Source organism: Dasypus novemcinctus, chromosome 18, assembly GCF_030445035.2.
Source record: "Dasypus novemcinctus isolate mDasNov1 chromosome 18, mDasNov1.1.hap2, whole genome shotgun sequence".
In the NCBI taxonomy this organism is placed as follows: Eukaryota; Metazoa; Chordata; class Mammalia; order Cingulata; family Dasypodidae; genus Dasypus; species Dasypus novemcinctus.
Genome location: NC_080690.1, coordinates 21763310 through 21788986, shown reverse-complemented (window position 1 = coordinate 21788986; position 25677 = coordinate 21763310). Strand labels below are relative to the sequence as shown.

The 25677-nt window shown below is 58.7% G+C and overlaps 2 protein-coding genes across 11 annotated transcripts in view; one reads left to right on the top strand and one right to left on the bottom strand.

The window, feature by feature from the left end:
• Positions 1-1328, top strand: part of PRMT7 (protein arginine methyltransferase 7) — a 57468-nt gene extending 56140 nt beyond the window's left edge. For all 9 annotated transcript variants that reach the window (XM_058279803.2, XM_071209119.1, XM_058279805.2 and 6 more), the window contains one exon: positions 17-1328. In XM_058279803.2, the coding sequence (XP_058135786.1) occupies positions 17-196 (180 nt within the window). In that variant the 3' untranslated portion in view covers positions 197-1328. The remainder of the gene's footprint in view (positions 1-16) is intronic.
• The window catches only part of SMPD3 (sphingomyelin phosphodiesterase 3), a 93990-nt gene continuing 69554 nt past the window's right edge, over positions 1242-25677 (bottom strand). Inside the window, exons 3-9 of one of the 2 annotated variants that reach the window (XM_004459612.4) lie at positions 14053-15541; positions 8822-8897; positions 8544-8699; positions 7206-7295; positions 6834-6897; positions 4299-4461; positions 1242-4064 (exon numbers count right to left, since the gene is read on the bottom strand). In XM_004459612.4, the coding sequence (XP_004459669.2) occupies positions 3963-4064; positions 4299-4461; positions 6834-6897; positions 7206-7295; positions 8544-8699; positions 8822-8897; positions 14053-15348 (1947 nt within the window). In that variant the 5' untranslated portion in view covers positions 15349-15541 and the 3' untranslated portion in view covers positions 1242-3962. The remainder of the gene's footprint in view (positions 4065-4298; positions 4462-6833; positions 6898-7205; positions 7296-8543; positions 8700-8821; positions 8898-14052; positions 15542-25677) is intronic. The other variant, XM_058279807.2, reaches the window with a different exon arrangement.

Below are 25677 nucleotides of genomic sequence, written 5' to 3'. Positions count from 1 at the left end.
GCTGCTCCTCTCACAGGGCGACTGTTGCTGGAACCCCCACTGCAAGCAGGCCGTGTACTTCTTCAGCCCCATGCTGGACCCCAAGGTGCCGCCGGGCAGCCCGCGGGCGATCACCTATGCTGTGGAATTTAACCCCCGCACCGGAGACATCACCATGGATTTCAGGCCCTCAGATGGCGTGGGTGCTGTGCACTGACCCTGTATGAGAAATAAAGTGGTCCAGGACCAGTGGGCTGTGAGCAGCTTCTGGGTTTCTTGGGAAGTGAGGAGGGTCCAGTCTCAAGGCTTGGAGGGGCCACTCCCATCTCTGCACTGCAGGCTTTGGCTCAGGGTGTGGCGGGCAACCTGGGCTGGTGCTTGTTGAACATGTGGGCAGCTGCATTTGGGGCAGCGGAGGGCCCAAGGAGTTGTGGGTAGGGCCTGTCAGTGGCACTTCTGGTTTGGAAGCCCTCGGCTCTGAGGCAGCGTTTCTCCTGCCCTACTCGGAAAGGAGTAGATGCCCAGGATTGGGACCTTGCCTTGTCCAGCTTGCTCGCTGGGAAGTGCCAGCTGGGAGGGCTTGCCTTGTATGGGAACACCCACCAGTGCCAGGTCCTGGAGCTTGAAGAGCCCTGGCCAAGTCGGGGCCAAGGGACTAGTTTCGCTCACCCAGCTGCACTTAGGAGCGTCTGCATGTCTGGCCTCCATGTGTGGCACCGGCAGGTGTCCCTCCAAGACCCGAGACCTGGACACAGGCTGCTCTTCAGAGGAGAGACAGGAGGCCTCCTAGAGCAGCGTCTGCGATACAGAGCCAGGGAACCAGCCGCCAGGAAAGGGAGCCAAGAGGTGCGGCCTTTCCCTGTGGACCCTTCCCGTCTCTGTGACTTACATCAGAAGGACACACCGTCCCCTCAGAAATCTCTGGGGCACATGAGTACAGTGCAGAGCCACCTCAGCCCAGGTTTGCTTGGCCAGGGAAGCCAGAGAATCCCAGCGAGGCTGTACCTTCGTTTCTACCACAACCTCAAGGCGCTCTTTGCCACCACCTCACAGTTCTCAGAGGAAAGCAGGAGAGACTAAGAACCACAGGCCCGGCTTCCCAGCCCTTTGGCACGGGCTCAGGCTGTCCCTGTATGTGGAGGCAGGAGGGGCTGTCACCCCGTGGGCACCCACCCGCCTTGCTGCCTGCCCTGGATTCCCCACATGGGAATCAGAGCAGGCCTGGCCCAGCTTGCCGCTCAAATAAACTGAGAACACCAGCCTTGAACCTCACAGTTTTATTTTCTTCTCATTATCCATCCTTCCTTTCAGCACCAATAAAGGAAGAAAACACTTCTCTTTTCAAAATATTTTATCAGATGTAAAGATTGTTTTTCTTCTAGGGAAGAATCGTCTGGATATATATTTGATAATGTTTTTACCAAAACCTTAGGTGTGCTTACCATATAAAAACCCCTTATCCCGTAAGGATACAATACAGAAAAAAATAGGGAAATTAAAAAAGTGGTTTTTTTTTCTTTTTTTTAAAACAGTATTTCTAAACCTCAGCAAGTTAATACAATAGTTAAAAAGCATCAAGGTTAATGTTCATACTTTATATTCATGGTGGTTTGGGACAAATGAAAATGGGTGCCTCCTTCCTAAGCTGACCCCCCGCCTCGCGGCTGCTCTTGAGGAGCTGAGCCCAGGGCAGGCACAGAGCCTGGGTTTGGGGTTCAGGGTGTACCCCTGTGTCGTCTTCCTCCAGGCCTAGATGTCACAGAATCTGAGATCCTGGCAATGCTTCTTTTCTCTTTTTAAAAAATGAAAACAGAGAAACCTGGCTTGCCCACAAGCCCTGGGGGCCCCAGGCATGATGAAGCGCGAGGCCGGGCGTGGCGGGGACATACCGTGGCGGGATGCGCTACTGGGGGATGGCGAGTGGGGAGCAGGACACAGAGACAGGCACAGGGAGTGAGACTTGCCTAAGGCCACCCTGTGAGTGAGGAGGGGGAGCGGTGAGCAGGCCCACCCTGCTTGCTGCCCTGCGGCGGGGAGCAGCCGGGCTGTGCGGGCCGTTCTCTGCCTCAGGAGCCCCCGCCCCGGTTCTGGCCCCGGGGTCTCTGGCTGCCCTGCCCAGGGGGGCCTCGCCTGTGTGAGTAGATTCCCAGTGGCCCCTGACTCCATGTGGCCAGGTCAAGGCCCTGGAAGAACAGGCCCTTGGCGGTGAGCCACCCCTGCTGGCTCAGGCACCCCAGGGAGGGGTGGGTGGGGTGGGCTGGCAGTGCCGGGACTCTGGGAAAGGGGGGCGCTTCTTGGCGGTGAAACCCTCAGGCCAGGTGCTCACCAGGCCACGGGGCCCAGACAAGCCAAGGTCACTGGGTGCAGTCACAGCTCCATGGCCCCTCGGGCTCTGGGATTGCCCTCCCCCAGCACAGTGCCCAGCACCTCGCTGGCTGCTTGAGCCCCTTTTGGTCCCTCTGCTTGGCTCCCCCTTGCAGCTCAATGGATGACAAAACGGCGTCAGCAGGGTCCTGGTGCTCCCTCCCCAGCCTCGCTGGGCAGAGCTGGCTTGAACTGGAGCCAAGGTTAGGGTGCTGCAGGACGGGGAGACCAATGGGCTGTCAAAAACAGCCCCCCAGCGGGAGAAGCCTTGCACCTTGAAACTGAGAACCCCTCCGTGTGTGACTCGGGGAGAAGCCCCATTGTCTTTTAAAAGGCAGGTGGGCAGGGGCAGTGCTGAAGTGGGCCAGCAGCCGGAGTGCTGCCCTGCCTCGCCCGGAGCCCAGGGCCGGCCTGGGGGGCCGGGGGCGGGGGCTGTACAGGGGACCCCAGCCTTGCGGCTTCCAGCGCCGACGGCCAGCGGTGGGGCCGGCTGGGGAGCGAGAGGCGGCCCTCGGCACCTCGGGCCCTTCCCAGCCTGGGTGGGGGCTGCTGGTGAGGGGGGCCTGGGGGGCCAGGCTGCAGCCCCAGCCCAGGGGCAGGCAGGCGGTCCCTGAGCTCAGCCAGCACGTGGCGGAGGAAAGCCCCCAGGGAAGAATTGGTCCCGAACCAGAAAGGTGTCCGGAGGGGGCGCTCTGGAGGGTCAGGCAGAGGGGAGGACGCGTCGGTTTTGATGGACCAGAAGAATCTGCAAATCTCTACCGTTTTCAGGATCAGAGCCCCCCCGCCCCCTGGACGCGGTGTGTTCCCCGTCTGCCTATGAAAAAGGTGGGTGCTCTTTCCTCGGAGGTCCGGTTTAGGGCTCCGCTCCCCGGGCCGTCTCCGAGCACTCGGCAGGGCTGGCCTGCGCCGCAGGACCCTGGGGTGCCGGGGCTGGGGAAGGGACCCTGTCTCAGGGGGCGCGAAGTCCTTGAGACTCGCAGACCCTTTAAAGCGAAGGGTTTTGCTTTTTTTCCTTTTTAAAATGTAATCGCCCTTGAATGCCAACCCTGGGGGAGAGTCCCGGGCTCGCTGGTGACTGGACATGGCCCTCACGTCCCTGCTCGTGAGCTGCCCCGGCCGGAAGCAAGCGCGGCCCGTGCCCAGGAAGTGCGTCTTTGGCTGGTTCTGATTGTGTTTGGAGTTCGGCCTTGGGTGAGGCCCGAGCAAGGGGTCTGTGGGCTGTGGCGGCAGGTGGCATGCGGGCAGCGGGCATGCGAGGGTGCAGGCATGCGAGACAACACTGGCAGCAGAGGACGCTGGAGAAGAGATCTACAAGGAGTACATCAGTCGGGTCTCCTACTATCCCAGGGGCTACAAACTAGGTTGTGCTGTAGATTTGTAGAAAATCACGTTTGGAAAGAATGGCACTGGTTAGGCAGCCGGGGGACCCGGGCCCGGCCGGACCCTCCTCTCCACGGTGGGACCCAGAGGTGCGGCCGCGCGGCCTCTGGGCTCACTGGGGACGGACGGGCCCTCCCCGGCCTTGCCCCCAGCACTGGGCGCTCACTGGAGGTGCGGGGCCCCAGGCGGGGCTGTGGCCCAAAGGCCGGCGAAGGCTCCACTGCGGACTCCGGGCTGGTCTAGGCCTCGTCCTCTCCAGCCGACACCAGCAGCCGCATGGCCACCGGGAGGTGGTCGGTCAGGCCCGACAGCTGCGTGATAAAACTGAACTCTTCCACCTCCTGTGGGGTGGGAGGGAAGACTGATTAGACCCGAGGGGCAGCCTGCGGAGGGGCCTGGGGCGCTGGGCAGGGCAGCCCGGGCATGGGGCCCGGGGCCTCCGGGCAGGCTGGGCACCGATTTTCCTGGCCCCGAAGGTCTGGGGGAATGGCAGGTCCCATTTTCACAGGGTCTGAGAGGAGCGCCCAGTGCTATGGAGGGCGCAGACCACCCCCGCCCCCCCAGCCCAGACTCACGACTTTCCAGTCCGGGCACAGCCCCTCCTCCGTGAACAGCATGTAGTCGATGCGCCTGCCGTTGCCCTTGAGCAGGTCCTTGCGCCCCTTCTGGCCTGCCCCGGGGCTCTTGCTGGTGGGGAACGCCAGGTACTCCCTGCGGCCCTCCTCGCTCTCCAAGACCCTGCGCACAGACAGGTAGGTGCGGTGGGCAAATGCCGCCCCCTCCCCCGGGGCCTCAGCAGGCCCCAGTGGGGGGAAGCAGGCCAGGCAAACCTCTGGGTTTAAGATCTCTCTTCCCTGTGGTTCCAAAAAAGGGAACTGAAACAATTCGACTCAGAAGCCCCACTCCTCGGGATGTGTACCCCGAAGAGTCGAAAGCAGGGCCTCCGATATTTGCCCACCTACGTTCATCGCAGCGTTAGTCACAAGAGCCAAGAGAACACTGGAAGCCCGAGCATCCATCACCAGATGAATGGATAAACAAAATGTGGGCTAGCCACCAACGGAAGACCATGCGGCTGTAAAAGGCAAGGAAGTGCCGGGACATCACAACATGGGTGAACCTCGAAGACGTCATGCTGAGTGACAGACGCCAGGCAGAAAAGGACAAAGACTGTAGGATTCCACTCGTGTGAAATGCCTAGAATAAGCAGATGCATAAAGGCAGAAAGTGACCAGAGGGTACCAGGGCCTGGGAAGGGGAATGGGCGGGATTGCCTCATGGGTTCCGCCTTTTTGTTTGGAGTGATGAAAAGTTTTGGTAACGGATGGTGGTGATGGCTGCACAACATTGTAGATACAGTTAATACCATTGCATTGTACACTTAAAAAGGATTAAAACAGGGAATTAGGGTTTATATATATATATAACCACAATTAAAACTTTTTAAGGTGGGGGGACGGGATGGAGGGAAACTGAGTCAGAGCCTGTGAGTTCCTGGCTGGACTGAGCCATTTGCAGAGTCTGACAGAACTGTCCCATGCCTCCATGGGCCTTCTGACCGAGATGAGTCGGAGCACTCAGTGTGGCCTGGAGCCTGTGGCCGAGTAGGGAACACGACTGCCTCACCCCATCCCCAAATCCAGGCTCTGCCCTGAGCCAACAGGGGCCTGTTTGGGGGACCTTGGTCTTTGCAGTGAACCTCGGGAACCGTCCTCTCCTGGAGGCACCCCAAACCCTCATGACTGCTGTTTCAGGTTGGCAGGGGTTGGTGGAGCCAAAAGAGCACCGGGGCCTCGTCGGAGGACTCCACTCAGTGCCAGTCTGTCCCCAAGCAGCTGTGTGCATGACCTTGCTCGTGCCGCCCGACCCTGCGCTTCCATTTCCTCCTCTGTGAAATGAGAAGGGGTGTCCTGGGCCCCAAGACACTTAGGTGAGTGGGCATGTCAAGGAAGGAACCTCGGTGGGCTGTTACCCCGTTCTCAGGGTAGGGAACTGATGGGGGACCGAGGTGCCACCCAAGGTTAAGCAGGGAGGGCAGAGGGCTTGGGTGGGTGTCTGGCATCGTAGCCAGGAAGCAGGAGTGCACCCGTCCCGCGCCTGCCAGCCCCAGGCCCTCTTCCGGGAGGCGGGTGAGAGCAGCGGCGCAGAGGGCCAGCGAGAGACACTGCTCAGTCCCGCCAGGTCCGCTAAGCCTGGCAAACGGAGAAGGGGCGCCTGGACGGGCACAGGCTGCACACACGGGTTTCTCCCGTGGTTTTTATCAGCCTTAAGATAAATACACTAGTGACCTTCAGAACATCTTTACATCTGAGCTGTATAATCCATTACTGTCCTTTGCCTTTGATAATTAATTCTAGCATCAATGATCTGAGTTACTGATAGTCATTTTTTAATCATCTCATAAAAAGATAATTTTCTCGGCATAGGATGATGTTTCAAATTTAGTCTATAATCTAATTAATTGGCTCAAATTAGCTGCAAGGAGCTGTCACTATGACTCTGTGCATTCTCAGGCTGTGAATTATAAATTGGTTCTGCTGTTGACCTCTTGAAAGTGTGCTCTTTATGAAAGTCTCATCAAGGTTCAAGAATGGAGTTTGGCTGGGATGGAATTGTCTTTTCTTTGAGACGGTCAGTTTGTGCTGCCTCTGCTTGTATTTCTATTTGCTAATTGGTGGCTACAAGCCGCCGGCCCCTTGAGTGGATGGCTGCACCCAGTGGCCCTTCCACAGGAGTCTCAGCAGCCCTGGGCCTCCGCTGGGAAATTCAGGCCCCTTTTCCTGGGCCAGGGCCCAGAGACAGGCTGGGGCCCAGGACAGGGCATGCTTTTGCAAAGTGAGCCCAGACGGGGTGCTCGCTTTGGAGGCCCCCTCCAGGGACCGCAGGGCTGGTCTAAGGCTTCTCAGCAAGGCCAGCCCCTGAGGGGTGAGGGCTGCCACTCTGCCTTGTGCCCAGCCCAGGCCAAGTGCCAGGGGACCTCCAGGGCTTCCATCCCACCAGCCAGGGAGCTCCATGTGGGGCAAGGGGCAGCTTCTGGCAAACAGAAGCCATCCCTTGGCCTGAGCTGGGGTGAGTTGACCCCACCTGACTGCAGCAGCGTGGGCACTTACTTTTGCAGATTGTCGGGGGTGCACACGTCCTCATCGTAGAGGCCGTTAGTGTCCAGCAGGGTACCTGGGAATGGGGAGCGAGAGCGGTCACATAGGCAAGGCCCGGCCAGCCTCAAGGAGGGCCCCGGGGGGGAGGAGGGACAGCAAGGGACCTGCTGGCCTGGTGCAGCCAAGGGGGCCCCTGCCCAGGAGAGGGGAGGCCCTGCTGGTGTCTCCTTGGGGGCCTGTGGGGAGCCCAGCTTTGAGGTGGCGTCAGGTCTCAGCACGGTGGCCTACTGGCCTCAGCCTCTGCCCCTTCCCCAGCCCGGGCCCCCTCCGCCTCCCGCCGCAGCCCCTCCACCCGGCGCCAGGGTCTCTGTGCTCCAGACTCACCGATGGCCCAGGGCTTCTCCTCCCCAGGACCGAGGCGGCAGGGGTCCTTGTAGCGTGTAAACAAGGAGTGCTGCTGCTCCAGCTTGTCATCTGTGGGGCAGGGGGGAGGAGGAAATGCCTGTTGGGGCCCAAAGGGCCTGCGACCCCTGGTTCTGGTCAGCTGCGCCTCCCGGATGCTACCAGGGAACTGCCTCGGGGTGGGACTGTGGTTCGTCTGTCACTGGTTTCTCTGTCCTTGAGAAAGGCCCCCCCCTCCCAAGCTCTGGTCTCAGCTTTCCTGCCTGAAGATGGTGGTCACTGTCTCTTAGGTTCCGGGGGTCAGTGACCTGGAGTCCATCCCAGACCTGTGGCAAGCCCAGACGGGCGGCCTGGCTGACGCTGTCCTGGCGGGGATCCTGCCCCATTCGCAGATGGCTCGCCCCCCCACCCCACCTCCCTGAGGTCAACGGACTGCGGGTTCCGAGGTGGGGGCGCCAGGCTCTCCTCCCACCTGGACTTGCCGCCCCATTGATAAGGGTGCCTCCCCGGTCATGAGTAGATGGAAACAGCTGCCACCTGCTGCCCGCAGGTGAGGGCACCGCCCTGAGCTCCAGGCAAGACCTGAGAGCCCTGCCTTTGCCAAGGGCTGGGCCGCTGTGCTGAGCCACCCCATTTCAGTACTGGGGCTGCAGCAGCCAGCAAGGAGCCCAGGAGCCAGGGGCTGGGGTTTGTCCCAGCCTCTGGCTCTTCATGGCCAAGGGTGGCTCAGGGCTGCCCACCCCCCTCTCTGGGGGCCTCTGTATCTTGATTTCAGATCAAGATAAGACTGTACCGATAATGAACTTTTAGTCTTTAATCTAGCTCTTTAAGGTATGATTCCCAGGGTTTAAATCCCAGTTCAAATACTTAATGACTGGTGACCTTGGGCTAACTTTCCAACCTCTCTGTGCCTCAGTTTCCTCTTCCATACCATGTGGATAAATGCAAAGCCTACCTCTTTGGGTGTCCTGAGACTTAAATGGAGCAGCTGTTCCAGGAAGAGTAGTTAGAATCATTCCTGGCACCAGTGCAGGCTGAATATACCCGCAAGGAGGAGCCAGCTCTCCACCAGCCCGAGCTGGCCCACACCTCCCCTGCCAAGGGCTCCTTTCTAGGCACGCCCTGTCTCCAGGAAGCAGACCTCTGAGCTTTCTAGGCAGTGCGGACTCCTCTTGGCCTAGGATTTCTAGTCTTTATCCACCTTCAATCTCAGGAGAAGCAAGAAGTTCTTCCAGCTTCTAACCCAAGTCTTTCCATCTATAACTGGAGCCCATGCCCCGCCCAGAGCAGCAGACCAAATGGGCAGGAGCACTGCCTCACCAGAGGAGCAGTTGTCAAAGTTTAAATCTCCGCAGATGACGTCAAACGCCACCAGCTCCTCGGGGTTGGCTGTGCTGGACGAGGAGGTAGATTTTCGGAAGTCAGCCTGCCAGTCCTGAAGCAGGTCCAGCTGCTCACACCGGATGGCGCTGTCTTCTGCGGGGCAGAACCACGAGACCAGGCGGTGAAGCTGCGGCCCGTCCCAGCCAGGCCCCAGGCGCCGGTCCCGCCCTGCCAGGGGCAGGGCCCCGCCCCCAGCCATGACGGCTGGCCCCTACCTGGCATGGCGTGCAGGTGTGTGCAGGAGATGTACCCGACAATTCTTTGGTCCTGAGGTGTGCTTCCCACCTGCACCTGTGGGGGCAAAAGCACCGCGTCAACCATGGCATCCACTGGGCACAGCTGCTCTGGGCACAGGGACACTCACCCCCTAGCTAGAACCTGCGCAGGCCCCAGTAAAAAGGACCCGTCCTGCCTCTAGGAGCTTACGGGTCAGTGTGGGAGGCAGATGTGTAAAACTGTCAGCCTGTGGCACGGTGTGCGCCAAGAGCGAATCACGCAAAACATAGTTGGAGGACGGAAGAGCAGAAACCACAGCAGAGTCTCCCTGCCTCCCCTGGTGGCCGAGTGCACTTAGGGGCCAGCCCTCAGGCCCCTGGCCGCTGCTCACGCCCCCATCACATTCCACACCCCTCGGTGACCTCGACCCGGCCTCAAGGCCCTCCACCTCCCTCCACAGTGAGGCCGCCTCAGACCCGGCCCCACCTTCCCCAGTCTCTGTCCCTCTGGCTTCACAATAAGGCGCTTCATCTGCTCTCTAGGCTGAGCACCCCAATCTTGGGTGAGAGCTGCGGCCTCCGCCCTCCCACTCCTGCCAGGGCTCGAGCCCTGCGCGCCTCAGCCTCTCTCCAGCGCCCGCTCCTTCTTCCTCCAGGGGCCGCCTCCCACCTTCATGCCTCCACCTTCCCCAGACCTCTGTCCTCGCCTCCCTGCAGAGCTGCCGGGTGGTCGGGGGCAGCCCCTCCCATGACTCCCTAGCTGACCCGCAGCTGCCCCGGGGAGGTCGTCTGGAGGGGCAGCTGTCATAAAAGCAGCGTCTCCGCTGTGCACCACAGAACTGCCCACCATGTGGCGCCTCGAGGGCGAGACCGAGCCGTGGTCAGTGCCGTGGTCGGAGCCGTGGTCGGAGGAGTGGAGGCACGCCACCAAGCGATGACCCCAGGCTGATGGCTCCCCGGCCCTTCCCCAGATGCCCCCAGGGGACCGCAGTGGGCCCACTCCTCAAGGCCTCGGGTTGGGTGCGCGTCCTCTTCCTTTCTGGCCTTTCTGCCCTCCTGGGCCTCAGCTACTGTCCCCACTTCTTTCCGGTTCTGGCCTGGATCTGCTGTGGTGACGAGATCCCCAACCAAGGAACACTTCAGGGAGGTTGACTGTGGAGGGATGGCCAGGCTGCCCCGGTTCTTGGCCAAGGAGTCACATGGAGCCGGCAGGTGCACCCGGCATCTGTCCAGCAGCGGCCCGGCCGGGCCTCCAGCTGACACCTGCCGGGCCTCTCTGCAGCCGCAGGGCACGCCACTGGCGTGAGCACCTCAGAGGCTTATGTCTTTCTTTTGTTGGGTCAGTACTGTTCTCCTCCATGTGGGCTTTCTCTCATCAAACACCCTTACCTTTCTCCAGCCTTCACCTCCATTCTCTCCTTTCCCAGCATCCAGGTGGCTGACAGGCTATTTGGTAATGGGCTATATGGCCTGGATTTGGAAATGTTTATAAACTCACATGCTTGCCAGTACCATCCAGTCTTAATCACATAGTGGTCCACGACCTCAGCCTAAAAGCACCCCCACCCTGGAATGGCTCCATGAAATCATACCCCATTGGTGCATCCTGTTGCAAAACACAACGCATTTTAAAAACAGCAATGTCCAAAAAGGCCACGAGATGGCACTGTTGCTCTCTGTAGTTCTCAGGCAACAAGTCTGTTCTTAATGATGCGCACACGTGAACACTTAAGGCTTCGTGCTGCAGGGACATGCCCTTGTTAGATCCTTCGTGACTGAGGATTATGCCCAAATGACCTCATTTCTATGACTACAGTGAGGCCAAGAGAAGTGAAGCAAATGGTCTGGTCAGCTCCACGTGGTGGAGGCAGGGTCAAATCAGATCGTTTGCTGCCACTGTCCAAGTCCTGGCTCTTCCTCCCCCTGCTTCTCCCATTGGGCTTTGCACCTGAGGTCACTTGCTGGTCTCACGGGGTCAGCCTGTCATTCACGCAGCACCTGGCGACGGGATCTGCAGAGCACCAGGCAGGGGAGGGTGACCCGTGCAGAGGCCTGGGGTGAGAGGCAAGCGCCGCGTCCAGCAGCGTGGCCTGCCCTCCTCTCTCCATGTTTCTCAGCCCTCGCCCCGCTCCTTCTCTCTCTTTATTAGCCATGTGGCCTCACCAAGCGTTACTTTATCATTTGCTGGGACTTATTGATTCCCAGCTTGTGTCCTCAGGCGCTGCAGAGTCTTGTGTTTCTCTTGCAAAAGCAATCACATCAAGAGGTTTTGCCTTTAGGTCCTGGTGGACAAAGACTCAAAGAAAAGGTTCCCCGAATCAGGCTGTGTTGTAGTGAGGCAAAAGGGATTCACAGGGCAGTACGGGAGCAGGAAAGTGCGTTCCCGACGGGGTCTGAAGGACCAGAGTGAATCAGGAGGGCAGGGCAGGGCTGGACAAGGGGAGCTCATGGGCACCCAGGAGTGAGGGTCAGCCATTGGCGGCAGCCTCCCTGCAATCTGCCCCCTGGCTGGACCTGTGTTCTCTGCCTGCAGAGCACTGCTCCAAGTCAGGGGAAGCAGCTGTGCTGCCACCCAACGGAGATGTGTGCCGTGCGATGCCTCCTGGCCCTTAAGGTCTCATCCACAGGGAGAGACAGGCCGCAAAACACCTGGGACAGGGGCTGAGGAACAGCGAAGGAGATGGCAGGTGAGGAGCGCTCCAGAGGCCACGTGGCAGACCCAGGGCGGGTCGGAGACCAGGAGGCGCTCAGGGGTGGAGGCTCCATCGAGAGGTGCCGCTGGAGCAGAGCCGGGAAGGGCGAGGGCCAAGCCGAGGAGCCGGGCTTTTCCCAGAGGCAGCGTGAGCTGGGGGGTGGGGACAGGAGCCAAGCCCAGTGCAGGGGTAGACTGAGGCCAAGGGCGAGGACGCGGAGGAATGTGGTGGACTGGGCCAAGGTTGTGGAGTTGGAGGCGTGGATGGATCAGAGGCCTTTGGAAAGTGACATTAGGGGCCAGGGGAGGATTGGATGGTAGAAGGGGGACTGCAGGAAGGCATCGCGGTGGCCCCTTCTGACTTAGGGCTTGTGGGCCTGCCAGGGGGGCAGGCCTGGGGGCAGATCGTAAGCTCAGTTTAGGAGAGGAGGAGAAGCAGCCGGACCCAGGGCCTGGGGGCTGAGAGCTCTGGGCTGGGAGCAGGCTGGGCATGCATGGGGTTGTCTCCCCAATGAGTGTGGGGGGCAGAGGCCGCCCACACTGGACCCGGTGGGTGAGGGGAGGGGGTGAAGGCCACAGGGAGGGTGCCCACCTGGGAGTGAAGAGGGCTGGCAGAGAGGGGGTCATATCCCCGCTGCGAGGGAGGAGCAGCTGCCCTTGGCCTAGCCGATGGGCAGATGCGGCAGGCCCAGGGGTACTGGATCTGCCAGTTTGTCCAGAGGAGTTGCAAACCTTGATTTTTAAATGTTGGTCACTAAAAAAAAAATTAAGTCATGGACCAAATTGAATATATCTGCAGGCCAGTTTTAGACCCATGAGGTAGCGGGGAAAGAAAAGACCACTCCGTCAGAGCCTTGCGGAGCATCAGTGTTTCACGGACAGACAGAAAGAGCCCAGCAGGAGCAGCTAGAGACAGAGGACAAAGCTGGGGGCAGAGGGGCCTGTCATTGACCTTGGATGGAGAAGGGGTGATGGCCTGGCCTGCTCAGGAGTGAAGGGACTGGGAGAAGGGGCCCTGGCCTGAGTCATCTGTTACCGGGTGGAGGGGAGAAGGGACACTGTCCCACCCTGAACCTGACAAAACATCCCCTTCCTTCCCCAGCAAACTCTCTCCAGCTGCTGACACAAAAATATATCCATGAAACAGATCATATGCCAAATTAGGAAGGTCAGAGCCACTTTTAAGAGGAGTTAATTCCATTTCAGCATCTTGTGCTATGAATGAAGAGCCCAGGACCCCAACTCTGGGCTTGGCAGAGCCACACAGGAGCCATCGGTTAACCCGCAGCCTGGCTGGGGGTTCGGGCCCTTGCCAACTACCCTGGCTCCAGCAAGTTCTGTGGTGATAATAGGCCTTGGCTCTCACTCCTGGCAGGGCCTTGGCTGATACCTCAGTGTTTTCCTGGACAGGATGAGCACAGGCAGGGCTGAGGCCTGGGGGATGAGAGCTTCACCGTGCTTCGGCTTTCTGTGTTAGCCACACTGGGTGCCTCTGTTTCCAGATCCCCTTCTAGAGGGAAATGGAGAAGTCTTGAGGGAAGCAGGTCCCTGGGTCGGCTTCCGAGCCCGCCGCCCTCCTTGCTGAAACTTCACTCTTTCCATCTGAAACTCCACTTTTCCCATCTCATTTAAAAGGCGGAGAACCCACACCCAAAGCAGCTGCTGCCTCTGGAGGCAGAGAACCCTGTTCCATGTCAGATGGCCAAACCATACTTCAGAACACTCTGGAAACTCCAAGAACAGCTTTTGGGTAGAGAACAAAAAGTTGACACTGTGAGCATCTCAGACCCAGTAGATAATACATAATGACCAAATTGCTATGGTTGAAAAACTCCTCCAATTGCATCCAAATTAGCAGAAATAATTATGATTCACTTAATTAATGATTATAGAAGCGAAGCCATGTGCCAGTGGGCAGAGAGTTTGGCATGGCAGCTGCGTGACAGCCAGGAGGGGGGTCAGGGCCATGAAGCTTGCAGCCTGAGGGAGTCAGGTTGGTAAAGGGCTAGAGGCCCCGAGATTCCCACCTGCCCGCTTCCTGCCTGCCCACTTCCTGCCCATTTCCTGCCTGCCCACTTCCTGCCTGCTTGCAATCCTTGGTCTCCTCAGCCTCATGTCTGCCCAGTGATAGAGATGGCACCACAAGGTGTCCTCCGTCTCTTCCTCTGTGGCCCCTCTCTGCCATCGTCACTATGGCTATCCTCCCAGCATCACTCTGAGAACGGCCGCTCGTAGTCCACGCCCCACCTGGGAGCAGGCGCTCTACTGTCGCTGTTTTACAATTGGGGACATGGTGGCTCAGAGAGCTGAGTAACTTGCCTGAGATCACCCAGCCAGGTCTGGCTGACCCTGGAGCCTCTGCTCTTGTCCCTACATTCTTATTTCCCTTGTCCCTGAGCCAGGGGCCTTCCGGTTCAACTCCATGAGAGGTGTCCCCCCACCCCGTTACCCCCAAGAGAGCGGGGGTCCCTGGCTGCCGCCCCTGCCCGCGTGGCTCTGTGACCGGCCGTGGCCCTTGGGCTGGGCCGAGGCCGCCTACCTTGAGGAACAGCGCTCCCTTAGAGGCCAGGGCGTCAAAGCAGCGCCCGTTGGGGTAACAGTGATAGGCCACGTCCATGATGGGGTAGCGGCTGGCAAAGAAGAGGCCGCTGTTGAGAAACTTGAAGCTGCAGCAGCCGCGGCAGCCGTAGACCCCCACATCGTAGAGGATATACTCGAAGTAGCTGTGCAGCTGGGCTTTCAACTTGGCCGCCGCCCGCTTGTCAAACACCTCCTGCAGGCAGAGGAAGTCCAGGTTGGCAGGGAAGAAGGCCGAGACCTCGTGGTCGAAGGCCTCGTCGGGGTGCCGCCTCTTGCGGGCGGCCGCCTTCTTCACCACCGAGGCCTTGTACAGGAGCTTGCTGTTGGTGGCGCCCGGGTCCCCGCCACCGCCGTCGGCCCTGGCTCGCGCCTTCACCAGGGACTCCCTGGAGGCCGAGGGGCTGCCCAGGCTCCCCGAATCCCCATCCCGCTGACTGTGGTTGGGTGTCGGGCCCTTCTGGCCGCCGCTGGCCCCGTTCCTGGCCTGGCCTCCAGGCGCAGGCTCGTCGGCCTCGGGCAGCCGGTCCCCGTCCTCGCCGCCGATGCGCACGATGCAGGTGTCCTCGAGGCTGCCGCCGTTGGCCGGGTCTCCGGAGGCCGGGCCGTTGGCAGCCTCGTCGCCCTTGTACTCCACGGAGGCTGTCCTCCGCATGCTGCCGGGCATGGCCCGGGCCGCGCCGTCGCTGCCCTGCGGAGACACCAGGCTGCTGAAGCTGGCCGCGCTGATGGAGGTGTTGGTGGGAGAATCGATGTAGATTTTGATCTGGGGCCGGCTGGCCCCATTGCGGATTCTCTGTCCTATCTCTTTGGCCCGAGCTTGTGTGTTAAAGAGGTTGTTGAGCCGTGCGAGTGAGCTGGGGAGGAGGCAGAGGTTGGCGGTGGCGAAGCAGAAGCTTTTGCCAGTACCTGCGCCCTTCCATTCAGCAAGCAGGGCGGCCCCTCCGGCCTTGTCCTCCAGCCGGGAGTAGATGTAGGGCCGGCGGGCGGACTGCAGGGGGGACCAGAGAAGGAACCCAAGAAACGCGAAGGGCAGCGCGGCAACCAGGAGGGCCAGGTAGACGGGCGTGAAGAGGGCGGTGCAGAGCAGCTGCAGGTAGCATGGGTCTTCAGCCCGCTGGCGCTTCTCGTAGGTGGTGGGTATGAAGGAGGCCAGGAGCCGGTCCACCAGCCAGTAGCATGGGAAGATGAGGGCCCAGGACACAGCGTGCAGGGCGGACAGACAGCTGGTAGGAAAGGGGGTCGTGTGTAAAACCATCGCAGCTCCCTGGTGTCGTGGCCAGCCCTACTACATGGTGTCCGAGGCGGCCGTGGGCACTTTCCTGGGCGGGGGTGGGGGTTGGGGGGCGGCTGGAGGAGTGTCACCTCCTGCAGAGAGGCGAGTCCGGGTGGTCAGTGGCAGGCACCGGCCAGCTGGTCATGGTTGACCTCAGCAGGCCATGCTGGAGAACCTGCAGAGACAAAAGTGAGCGGGCTTTTATTGGTCTTGTAGGGAGACGGTAGGGTGCTGGCACCATTGTGCCACCCACCCCCTTCCTGCTTCCTCCAAGGCGGGCAGGACGGTTCTGGAGACAAGGCCGCACCAGCAGGCTCGTGGGTGCTGCATCTGCCGGTGGGTGTTTTGCTGAGTAAATGGCCCAGTGAGATGTGACTGTCCCCAGCTGACTTACTCGACCTTGTAACCTAGTTGCTTGAAAAATGGCCCAAGGATTTGGTGGGGCACAACTTTGGGGGCACTCAGGAGGCAGGCTGGGGATCCTAGAGGTCTGGAGTAGCCCCTCAGGAGCCAGGGGTGTGTGTCAGAGGAGCTGTGAGCAGAGCCACCTGTCACTGAGTGCCAACCAAGTCGAGGCAAAGAAGAGGCAAGCAGCAGAGGAGAGGGCCTGGGGCCCGGGGCCTGGGGCCTGGGAAGTGTGGCTGGCAGGAACCGGGAGGAGGCAGCCCTCTCCGATACCCAGGCTCTCGCTGTGGCCTCACCTGCAGTATCCAACCCAGTGCCTATGGCCCCACACCCACTGGCCCCTGGCAGAAATCCCTGACCAACCAAAGGGTCCAGTCATACCCATGTCTTACCAATTTCCAGAGTGTTACCCAGCTGCTCCCTGCAGCTTTTGGGAGAAGCTCCCTGGGGCTGCGTGGGTCTGGACAAGCTTTCACCACTCTCCCACAGGCACCTCGAGACTCAGCCCCAGGGGCCAGCAGGGACCCACACCCGCCAGACCAAGTCCACCCCGGGCCTCCTCCCGTACACGCGGCAGCCAGCGCCGCGCAGCCCGAGGGCCCTGCCTGCGGCTTGGGGAGTGGCCACCAGGTGCCTTTATTGGGCTGAATGTGAACGCAATAAAGACAAGAGTCTGGAGTGTTTACCCAACCTCCAGGGACCTGGGGTGATCACTCTGCGGTAATGCTTGTCTACGCGCAGCACAGACTTTTCACCACCGGATCCACAGGGGCTACGTTTCCTGCTCACTTCTTGGGCCGCCCGGTGCCGCTTACCGCCCTGGCACCATCGTGGGTTGCCCCACATTGCTACCTGTCCTGGCCCCAAACCCTCTCCTCCTCCTCCCAAATCCCTTGTCATCTGGAGTCTACTCTCCCTCAGTCCCCTGGAGCCCTGCGGGGACCCCTCTGTTGGTCCAGGACCACGTCCCATGGCCGAGGCCTGAGGCTGTCACGGCTGCTGAGGGCCTCCCTCGCCCTCGGGCGGAGCCTGCCCAGCTCGCTGCCCCGACCCCCTCCGACGCTCCCCTCACTCCCGAGGCGGCGGGGGCTTCCTGTCTACACCCTGCCATTCTCACCCCCTGCTCTTTGCCCATCTCGCCCCCTCTGGCTGTCTTTTTTTTTTAATACCACAATTTATATATTTCAAATGGACAAAAAATCATTGTCATTTACAGTATCTTCAGATCCCATGCCTTTGCATGGGAGCTTCTTTCCAAGACTTTGAGGTCTACAAGACATATCTAGAAAATGTACTACTGTGGAAATGGAAACTGCTAAAGCAGTGTGGGGTGGGGGGAGGGCCTGTGGGTTTTCTTGTTGATTAATCGCTGTCACACTGTCCTTCAGGCCGTCGGGGGAGTTTCATATTTTCTTTAGACATCGCTAGGCACCAAAGCTCCTGCGCGACAACTTCGGTGCCACATGAACGCCGCCATTTTGCTCGCACTGTTAGGGCTCCCACCGCTCCATTAGAACTATTAGCTCCATTCATACTACTTTTTGTTACAAATCTTACAAAGGGGGTGCTTCTGGGTATTTAGGCCCACATTCTATTTTAAGGCTGTATATTCAGTTTTCATAAATTGTCTTGAGCCCGTGGTGGCTGCCATCTTGTGTCTCTCACTGTCTTTTAATACTTCAAATATCCTTTGAGCAAAAATTGTCTTGAAGAATAACACGCTAACAACTGAAACTATGAAGCATCGCAGCTGTGCTGCTTCTGTAACTTCGTAAGGCATTTGTATCAACTAACACAGGATTGCATTTACACATTTAAATGAAGATAATGATAAAACCTACTACACCATCTCATTTAATCCTCACCACAGCCCCCAGGAAGAGGTATTATTTTTTTAAGCCTATTTTGTAGCTGAAGAAACTGAAGCTTACAGTGGTTAATTAACAGGTTCAGAGCCCCGTAGCCAGGATCACCTCTTCTAAGGCTCAGCTTATTACTAAGAGAAACCACCTCCTCAGGGAAGACCCTTTGCTTCTCCCTGCTGGCTCTGATACCGCCACTGTGGGCTCTGGTCCCCTGTGCATGGCCTGGACTCTGCAGTTACTCTAAATGCCTACAGCTGCACCCACCTCCCCAGCAGCCCAGGAGCATCTGGAAGGAAGGGGCTGCACCTTGTCCAGAATCTCCAAGCCCGGCCTCTGCAGGTGCTCAGGAAATGGGGTTGAATGAATGCGTGTTGCTTTGCAAGGCCTCCGGCCAGCGAGGAGGCAGTCCTTTTCTCCCCAGGCCAGGGTGGTGAGAGGAGAGGAGTTTCTGTGAGCCGGTCAGTCATCTAAGGCCATCCCTGCAGCCCCATGTCCTGGGCTGACATGGTGGCGGCTGCTAACCTTGGGCCAAGGCTTAAAGTCTAAAGAGGAGCCAGTGTTGGTGGCTGTGCCTGGTTCTGGCAAATGAGTTTCAGAAGGAGTTTACTTTCTTCAGGGGAAATAACTCTGAAGCAAACACTGGAAGTCTGGAGGAGTAGGTGCGTCTGCTCAGACTGTGGCCGTCTGACAAGAAGGGGAGGAAGAGGCCCTTCTAGCAGGGCCTCAGTTCTGTCTGGGAAATGTGCAACCTCTGCCAGGTCTAATCCCCAAGCTGCCTCCTCACTTAGGTGTGAGGCTCCCTGGGCAAGGGTGGGCAGACCACTGCCCCCCTTCCCTCCTCCCCGGGGCAGGGGCTGGGAGGCCAGCTCAAATCCATGATGGAGAGGAGACCCCTGCACATCCTGCTCTGGACCCCCTGGCCCAGTCAGCAGCCCTCACACCAAGGCCCGACCCCTGGCTGCCAGGAGGGCTTGTGTGGCTTGTCCTAGCCCCAGTGGCACTGACCTGTCGTCTGCTGCAGGGACACTGTGAGCTCAGGCCCGGTTTTTGAGCTGGGGCCAGGAGACTAATTTTTGTCTAGAATTAGAGGACTTCCTGCAGTGTGCTGGGCCTGGGGTGCAGATCTCCTTTCCTCCCCGTGCCACAGCTGTCTCACTCCGTGGGCCCAGTTCATGGCCTAGTGCTCAGAGGGGCGGTGGGGTCAGCACGAGTCCCCCGAAGTCCTCCCACACCCGCCTTCCAGCCCAGGAGACTCAGGATGGGTCCCCTTGTTCTTTTGAAGATCCCAGTCCTCCCATTTCATTGCTGCAGGACCAAATAAACCTGGGGATGGAGCACGACAGACTCTCTCTCACCCAGGCTGCGTGGCTTGGGCCACCCTCAGCAAACTTACAGCCCTGGTTGGGTGGGGCCAGCCGGCTTCAGGCCAAAGCTGCATGGGAGAGCAGGGAGCTGCCCACGCTAACCCCCTGTCTCTCCTGGACCAGCTAGTGCCAGAGGGGGAAGCTGCGGGTCCTGACCCCATGGGTGGGCAGGAAGGGTGGGGTCTCCCAAGCCTCCCAGCTACAGTCAGCACCAAGGTCATGGGGCCACCCAGACATCAGCCCATTTCACGGAGCAGACCCATTCCCAAGCCTCCCTCAGCTCCTTCCTCTTGTCTGTGGCCCAAGGGGGCCGGCCCAGCCTATCCACACCTTCTCGGTGCTGAGCTCCTGCCCCGGCACTGTCCTCCCTCCCCAGCCCCAGTCTGGAAACCTGACACACCATCTGGAGGACGGTCACAGGGTCTTCCTGAACACAGATCAGTCCTCTCTCCCTCTGGCAGGCCGGCTGTCGGGGCACACACTCCGGTCTCCCAGTCTCTGTCTGGAAGCCCTCCGGGCCCTGCCCCCAGCCTGGGCTCCGCCAGTGGGAACGGCCTCCAGCTGCTGAGACAGGCCCTGCCGTCCACCCTCCAGGCTGCTGCCCCTGCCGGGGTGTCTGCCCGGAGCTCCCTCTGTCCTGACTTCTGTCAGCTCCTCTCACCCTTAAGGGTTCAGCTGAGAGGCTGCCCCTTTGGGGTCTCCCTTGACCTCACCCAAGGGTGGCGGTGACCTCCCAAATCCTCTCCACACTGTGCGTCATCCTGCCAGAGCCAGAGCTGTTGAGTGCCTAGAGCCCCCAAATGGGCTATGAGCTCCATCAGGACCTGGGTCCATTGTGAGGAAAGTGCAGCGGGTGGGGTCCCCAGGCCCCAGCGGGCCCACAGGGGGACCCCTCCGAGAGCATGGTCACACACAGTAGGGAGTGCAGCTTGGGCCTGTGCTGGCCAAGCCTCCCACTGAGATGGAGAGAGGAGGGGGAAGGAGAGGTTTTATCCTGTTGGCATTGACCCCTCTGAGCAGAACCAGCCCATGTTTCCCAGGGCAGGCGGCTCCATTACAGGCCAGAGGGGGGCAGAGCCTTGCTTCTTCAAAAGGTTCCTGAGAGAAATCCCCCAAACCATCTGTTTCCCAGTGGGGCCCATCAGGGTTGGCATCTGCTGGCAGCTGGCACCTGGCTGGGGTCCTCGTTTCCCCCGGGGGCTGCAGTAGAGAAGAGGCTCCTTGGTCAGCTGCCTCATATGTGACCCCAGAAGCCCTTCTGGGTAAGTCCCCTCCACAACCCTGCCTGCAGGGGCAGGGGCTGGCCAGGCCCAGGCCTTCTGCCTCTCCTGGGCTGGTCAGAGGAGTGTTTTGGTCAGGCCTGGATGGGGCTGGCGGGCAGTGGCAGCAGATCCTCCAGGGTGTGGCAGATCCGCGCCTCTCAGCCCTCGGGGGGAGGTCCCAAGTGGCCTGCCTGCCGCCCTGAGCCCTTTACCACACACTGGCCCACCTGTCTAGAGCCCCTGCCCCTCTCGTGGTGCCCTGGAAGGAAGGACAGGAGGCACCCTACCCAGTGGCGCCTGCCTACCCTGCTCCTACGTTGGTCTCTCTATCTACGCATAGAAGCTGCTGACACAAGACGCAGAGGGACTGCCACCAATGGAGCCGTTTCTAAAGCTCTGTGGTTAATTATTTTGTCTCAGTGAAATGAAAGGAGGGTAAACAAATAACAACACATTAATTAGTCTGATCTGTACTTTCCCCTGAAAGAGGAAAGCTACAGTGAAACATCAGAGGCTGGCAACTTCTCAGTGAATCCTGGAGTCCTTGGAGGGTGGCCAGGGCAGGACATGGGCCCCACAGGGACCTGGCACACAGCAGGCGCTCAGCCTGGGCACCCTGTCTCTCCTTTCCTCTCACCTGTGCTCCTTCAGGGGTGGCTGGCCCGCCGTGGGTGGGCCCAGTTCAGCCCAGCTCCCTGTTTTTTTAAATTTTTAAATTTTTATTTTTTTTAGGAGGTACCAGGGATTGAACCCAGAACATGTGATGCAGGCACTCAACCACTGAGCTACACCTGGTCCAGGGCTTCTTATTTTAAAGCAAACAGTCACCCCCAGTGTGTCCCTGTGGGGATCCTGGGTGTGGCTTCCAGGGACGCTAACACCTCCCCCTCCACCAAATACACGGTCTCTGGACTCATTAACCTCATCAGATTCTGTCCAGGGTCACTCTTCAACCCTGGGGTCAGTGTGGGGGGCTATTTACAGGCAGCCTCTCTGCCCCCGCAGTGGGGACCTCAGGTTCAATGCTCACCCCTTAGCTTGGGTTTGAGAGTCAGACTAACCTGACCAGACTCCTGCTCTTTGAGCCTCGGGTTCTGGGCACTGTTTTGGGGTCAGCCTGAGGCCACCACCTGAACCTCCAGGCCACTGACTGAGCCAAAGTGCCTTCAGAATCCCCCGAGATGGCACCCACACTCTTGAGGCTGGGGCCTGCAGCCTTTATGAACGTGTTCTCCTCCCTGCAGAGAGGACTGGCCTGGGCCTGACTGGGACAAGGAAACAGGGCACCAAGACAGAGGGAGCAGAGAGCTCCACGGTTCCCGGGTTAGCCCAGGCGATGGGGGAATTTGCCCAGAAAGGTTTGGGAACCCAGATAGCCCTACGTCCCTAAGAGAGAGATATAGGACCTGGGATGTCACAGCCCTGGCCATGCATGGGACATCAGTAGCAAGCAGTTCCACACTGCGGTAGTTCCTACAGGTTTACTGATGGCCCGTGGTTGACCAGTTTACAGAGACACTTGGTTGCTGAACTGCGCCCTGCAGGGCCCCCAGCGTGGGAAGGGGGTGCACTACTACTGCTCAGAGGCCTGCACTAAGCCAGGCTCCCCACTGTACGCGGCCTTGTCGTGGGCCGGCTGAGCTGCTGGTAGAGGTGAGGGCATCCTTGGGAACAGGGCTCAGCCAGCCCTGGCCCTCTGGCGGGGAAGGAGACTCACCAACAGCCTGGAGCAAGCAGTGGTGGACAGGACCGCCGCTACTGGATGCCAAACAATGGGCACTAAGACGGCTACCCCATCTCCACCGCCCTGGGAATGGGACATGGCAGTCCCGGCGGTGCACAGGACTTGCTTGCACAGTCCTAGATGGCACTAACTTCGAACTTCTGCAGCAGTAAAGTGAACAAGCCCGACCAGTTCCGATAGGCTGAGGCAAGCTCTGGCAACTCTCAGGGACCCTGCACCATCTTTAACGAACCCTGAGCCTTGGGGCACAAGTTGGCAGCTGGTAAGGGTTGGGAGTTGCCCCCACGTGGGCTAGGGTGAGCCGTGCTGCTCCTTCACAGCTCTTTCCTCTGGTCTAATGGCAGCTGAGGCCTCTCCTCCTGTCTCAGGGCTGGGAATCCTGGAGCAGATGGACCAGGACTGAGACCCCTTTGTGCCCAGAGGCTCGTGTCTAAACAGGAGCTGGACCAAGCCCCAGGTTTCCGCAGGAAAGGCCGTGTGGATTGCTCCAATCCAATTACCTAAATGTGCCCGCATCCGCCAGCGGTGCCAAAATGGGGCCCCAGCCCATTTCTGCCTGGGTGCTTGCCAGGAAGGAGTTGGCATGGCAACGTGATCTCTGAGCTGCTGAAACTTGGAGTCAGGTTGTCGCTGGGAGGACAGGAATGAAGAGGATGCTTTCTGCATGCTTGGGCTCCAGACAGATCCAGGCTAATCCCTCAGTGCCACCTCCCAGGAGCTGAATTGGAGCCTGGGGTCTGGCATGAACACGTGTGCTGTACGGGAGACTCCCCACAGGCGGAGGTGTGCCAGGTAAATGCTTATTCATCCTGCTTTGTACCGACAAAGCACCCTCCTCCTCGCTGGAGCCTCCCCAGCTTCCCTACCCCACATGTGCCTCCCTGCTCTGCACACCCCCGACTGTCACTCTTATCAAACACGTGTCTCCTGGCACCCCCACCCCACCCCCGGCCTGGGAGCTTCCCCATAGAGCTCCGAGTCTCGGGCACCAACACACACCGCCCCCATCACCACAGCTTATCACAACACTGTGGCTCAGACCGGAGATCAGGATGCGTCCTTGGATGTGGCTGTGACTTGGGATGCCAGTATTAGCCAGAGAAGGACCCAGAGGCAGGGAGTCCCCTAGTTTCTAACTTTGTTCACCACAGACCCTCAGCAGGTAAGCAGTACAGGGGAGGACTCTGGTGGGTGGAAGGGATGGGAAGGGGTTCCTGAGCTGAGAATCCTGCTCCTCCCCCGCTCTGCCGTCCCAGGAGCTCTGATTGAAAACAGCAGCTCTCACCTGGTCTTCAGCCCCATTTTATAGATGGAGAAGCTCAAGTCCGAGGGAGGCAGTGAACTACGCAAGACCACAAGCTGGGAATCCTGGCTTGTGTGCGTGGCCCATTTGAACAAACTGTGCAACTCCAGTTGCCCACTTCCAAAAGCATTTTAATAAAAAGGTTTTTTTTAAAAGCAAAATATATTTTAAAAATATATTTAACACATTGTTGCACAGGTTGAACATGTCTGCCCTGCTCCGATCACAGGGAGAGGAGAAGTGGGGACAGTGAATCAGGCCAGGTCACACAGAGCGCCACAGCCCTTTTACCCCGGGCTGGATGGTCACAGGACCCAAGCTGGCCCCCTCTGGGAAGAGGCTGCATTTATTCCCAGATGGCATTACTAAGAGCCTGAGGCCTATATGGCCCTGCTGGACCTGCAGCTGGTTTGCACCCCGCCCCTCAGGAGAAACCAGTGCCGATGTTACGACCACGTCAGACATGCTGTGTTCAGGCCCTCCTGCTGGGCCTGGACAAGTTCCTCAGCTGAGTCCCTGAGCCTTCGCTTCCTCGTCTGTTAAGTATGGATAGTAATATCTCAGGGCAGCTGGAGATGGTGCGTGTAGAGCACTTGGTGTGGTGCCTGCCACGTCTCTATGATTGTATTTTTATTACTACTACTCCTGTTAATGTCCTTGCTTCAAAGACCCTGAAGACATAGCCAGAGTCTTCAACACTTCCTCCTCAAGTGTTTGCTTGACAAACATGGTACCCTGTTATCCCAAATGGGGGGCGAGGATGGTGCAGGGAATACCTCCTGGCAGGACTTGAGTCAGAACTGCCTGTCCTGAGCTACCTATTCAAGGCCAGGTGCGAGCAAAAGAGTCATAACATTTTCAAAATGAAACTTTCCATGGAATCTATTAATGCATCACGTGGCTTCTGAGAATAGGAACAGGCTGTGAGCAGCTCTGTGGCACTCCTCCCATCAGCCAACCTCGGCATTTCCATGTCAGAACCCAGAAAGCCTAGATGAAGCAGAGTCCTGCATCCTGGAAAGCAAATCTCAAGCCAAGTTGGTGGTGCACGTTCTGGGGGTACATGAACCCCTGGGCCCATGGACTTGTGCTACAGTTACATGGGGCATCACCCAGAGAAGGAGGACCCCATCACAGGAGGGGAGTTTGAAAATCTGGCTGCTGTACCTTCTACTACCTGCATCCCTCAAAACCATCTCTTGGTGGTTACAAAGGGGCCCATTAAATAGGCTGGAGGAGGGGAGTGAATGTGGCTCAAGTAGTTGAGTACCCACCTCCCACAAGGGAAGTCCCAGGTTTGGTTCCTGGTGCCTCCTGGAAAAAACAAAAACGAAGAACAAGCAAAACAAACAAACAAACAAAAACAACTCAGGGAAGTCAGGGAAGCTGATATGGCTCAGTCAGTGGCTGAGCTCTGGTTTCCCATGTCCTGGGTTCAATCCCTGGCTCCCGATACCTCAAAAAAAAAAAGGCTGGGTGGTGGCTAGAGCCTAAGCGGTATCTTCCCGCAGTTCCACAGACCATTGTGTTATGCTCAAGAGCCCGTCTGCAAGCAGGATCAGACTGCCTAGAGTCTCCTGGAAGCAGAAGCCCACAGGGTTCCTGACAGTTCTGTGGCCTGCATGGGGACATAAGGGGGAGTTCCCCTCATGACCATCAGGTCAGATCTCTACCCTGCTCCCTGAGTCTTCTCCACATGGCCATTGACAGGACAGTTTCAATATCCTGAGTGAGACCCGAATCAGGAGGTCACGTGCCAGCAGCTGAACTGCTGCTGAATGGCCCTCTGACCTCAAGGGCTCTCTGGTCCTGCCCAGGTGCTGAGAGCTGCACCTGAGCTGGGCCTTGCAAGTAGCCATGAGCAGGGAACCCCAGAATGGCCTAGCAGGGCATGTCACCTGCTTCGGGTAAGCTCTGTGCTGTCCACAGCATGAGTGGGCTGCCCATCTGGCTGAACGTCAAAGTGAGGCCTGGAGGTAGCATATTACCTGCTTCCAGTATCCTCCCAAGCTGGCCATTGGCCACCTCCACCTCAGGACAGACACTCCTCACGGAGGCCAGGAGGCCGGGAGGAGTCTCCCTTCTCTCAGGTTCTGCTGTTGAAGCTCTGTCCCTGCAAAGTGCCTGCTTCTCTGACCCAGGGCTCATGCTAATGGTTCATGGGCTGAATGAGGCTTGGAACATACTTTGCTTAAGAAGCAATGACAACATACTTTCTGTGGGAGTAGAATTTTAAATAAATGTCCACATAAATGCTAGGATTTATGTGGGACCAGTGTTCAACTGCATTTTAAGTACAGCATTTCCTCATGAAATGTATCGGCCTTTTGAGTGGTGTGGAGGCATTTCATGGGACTGGAGAACACAA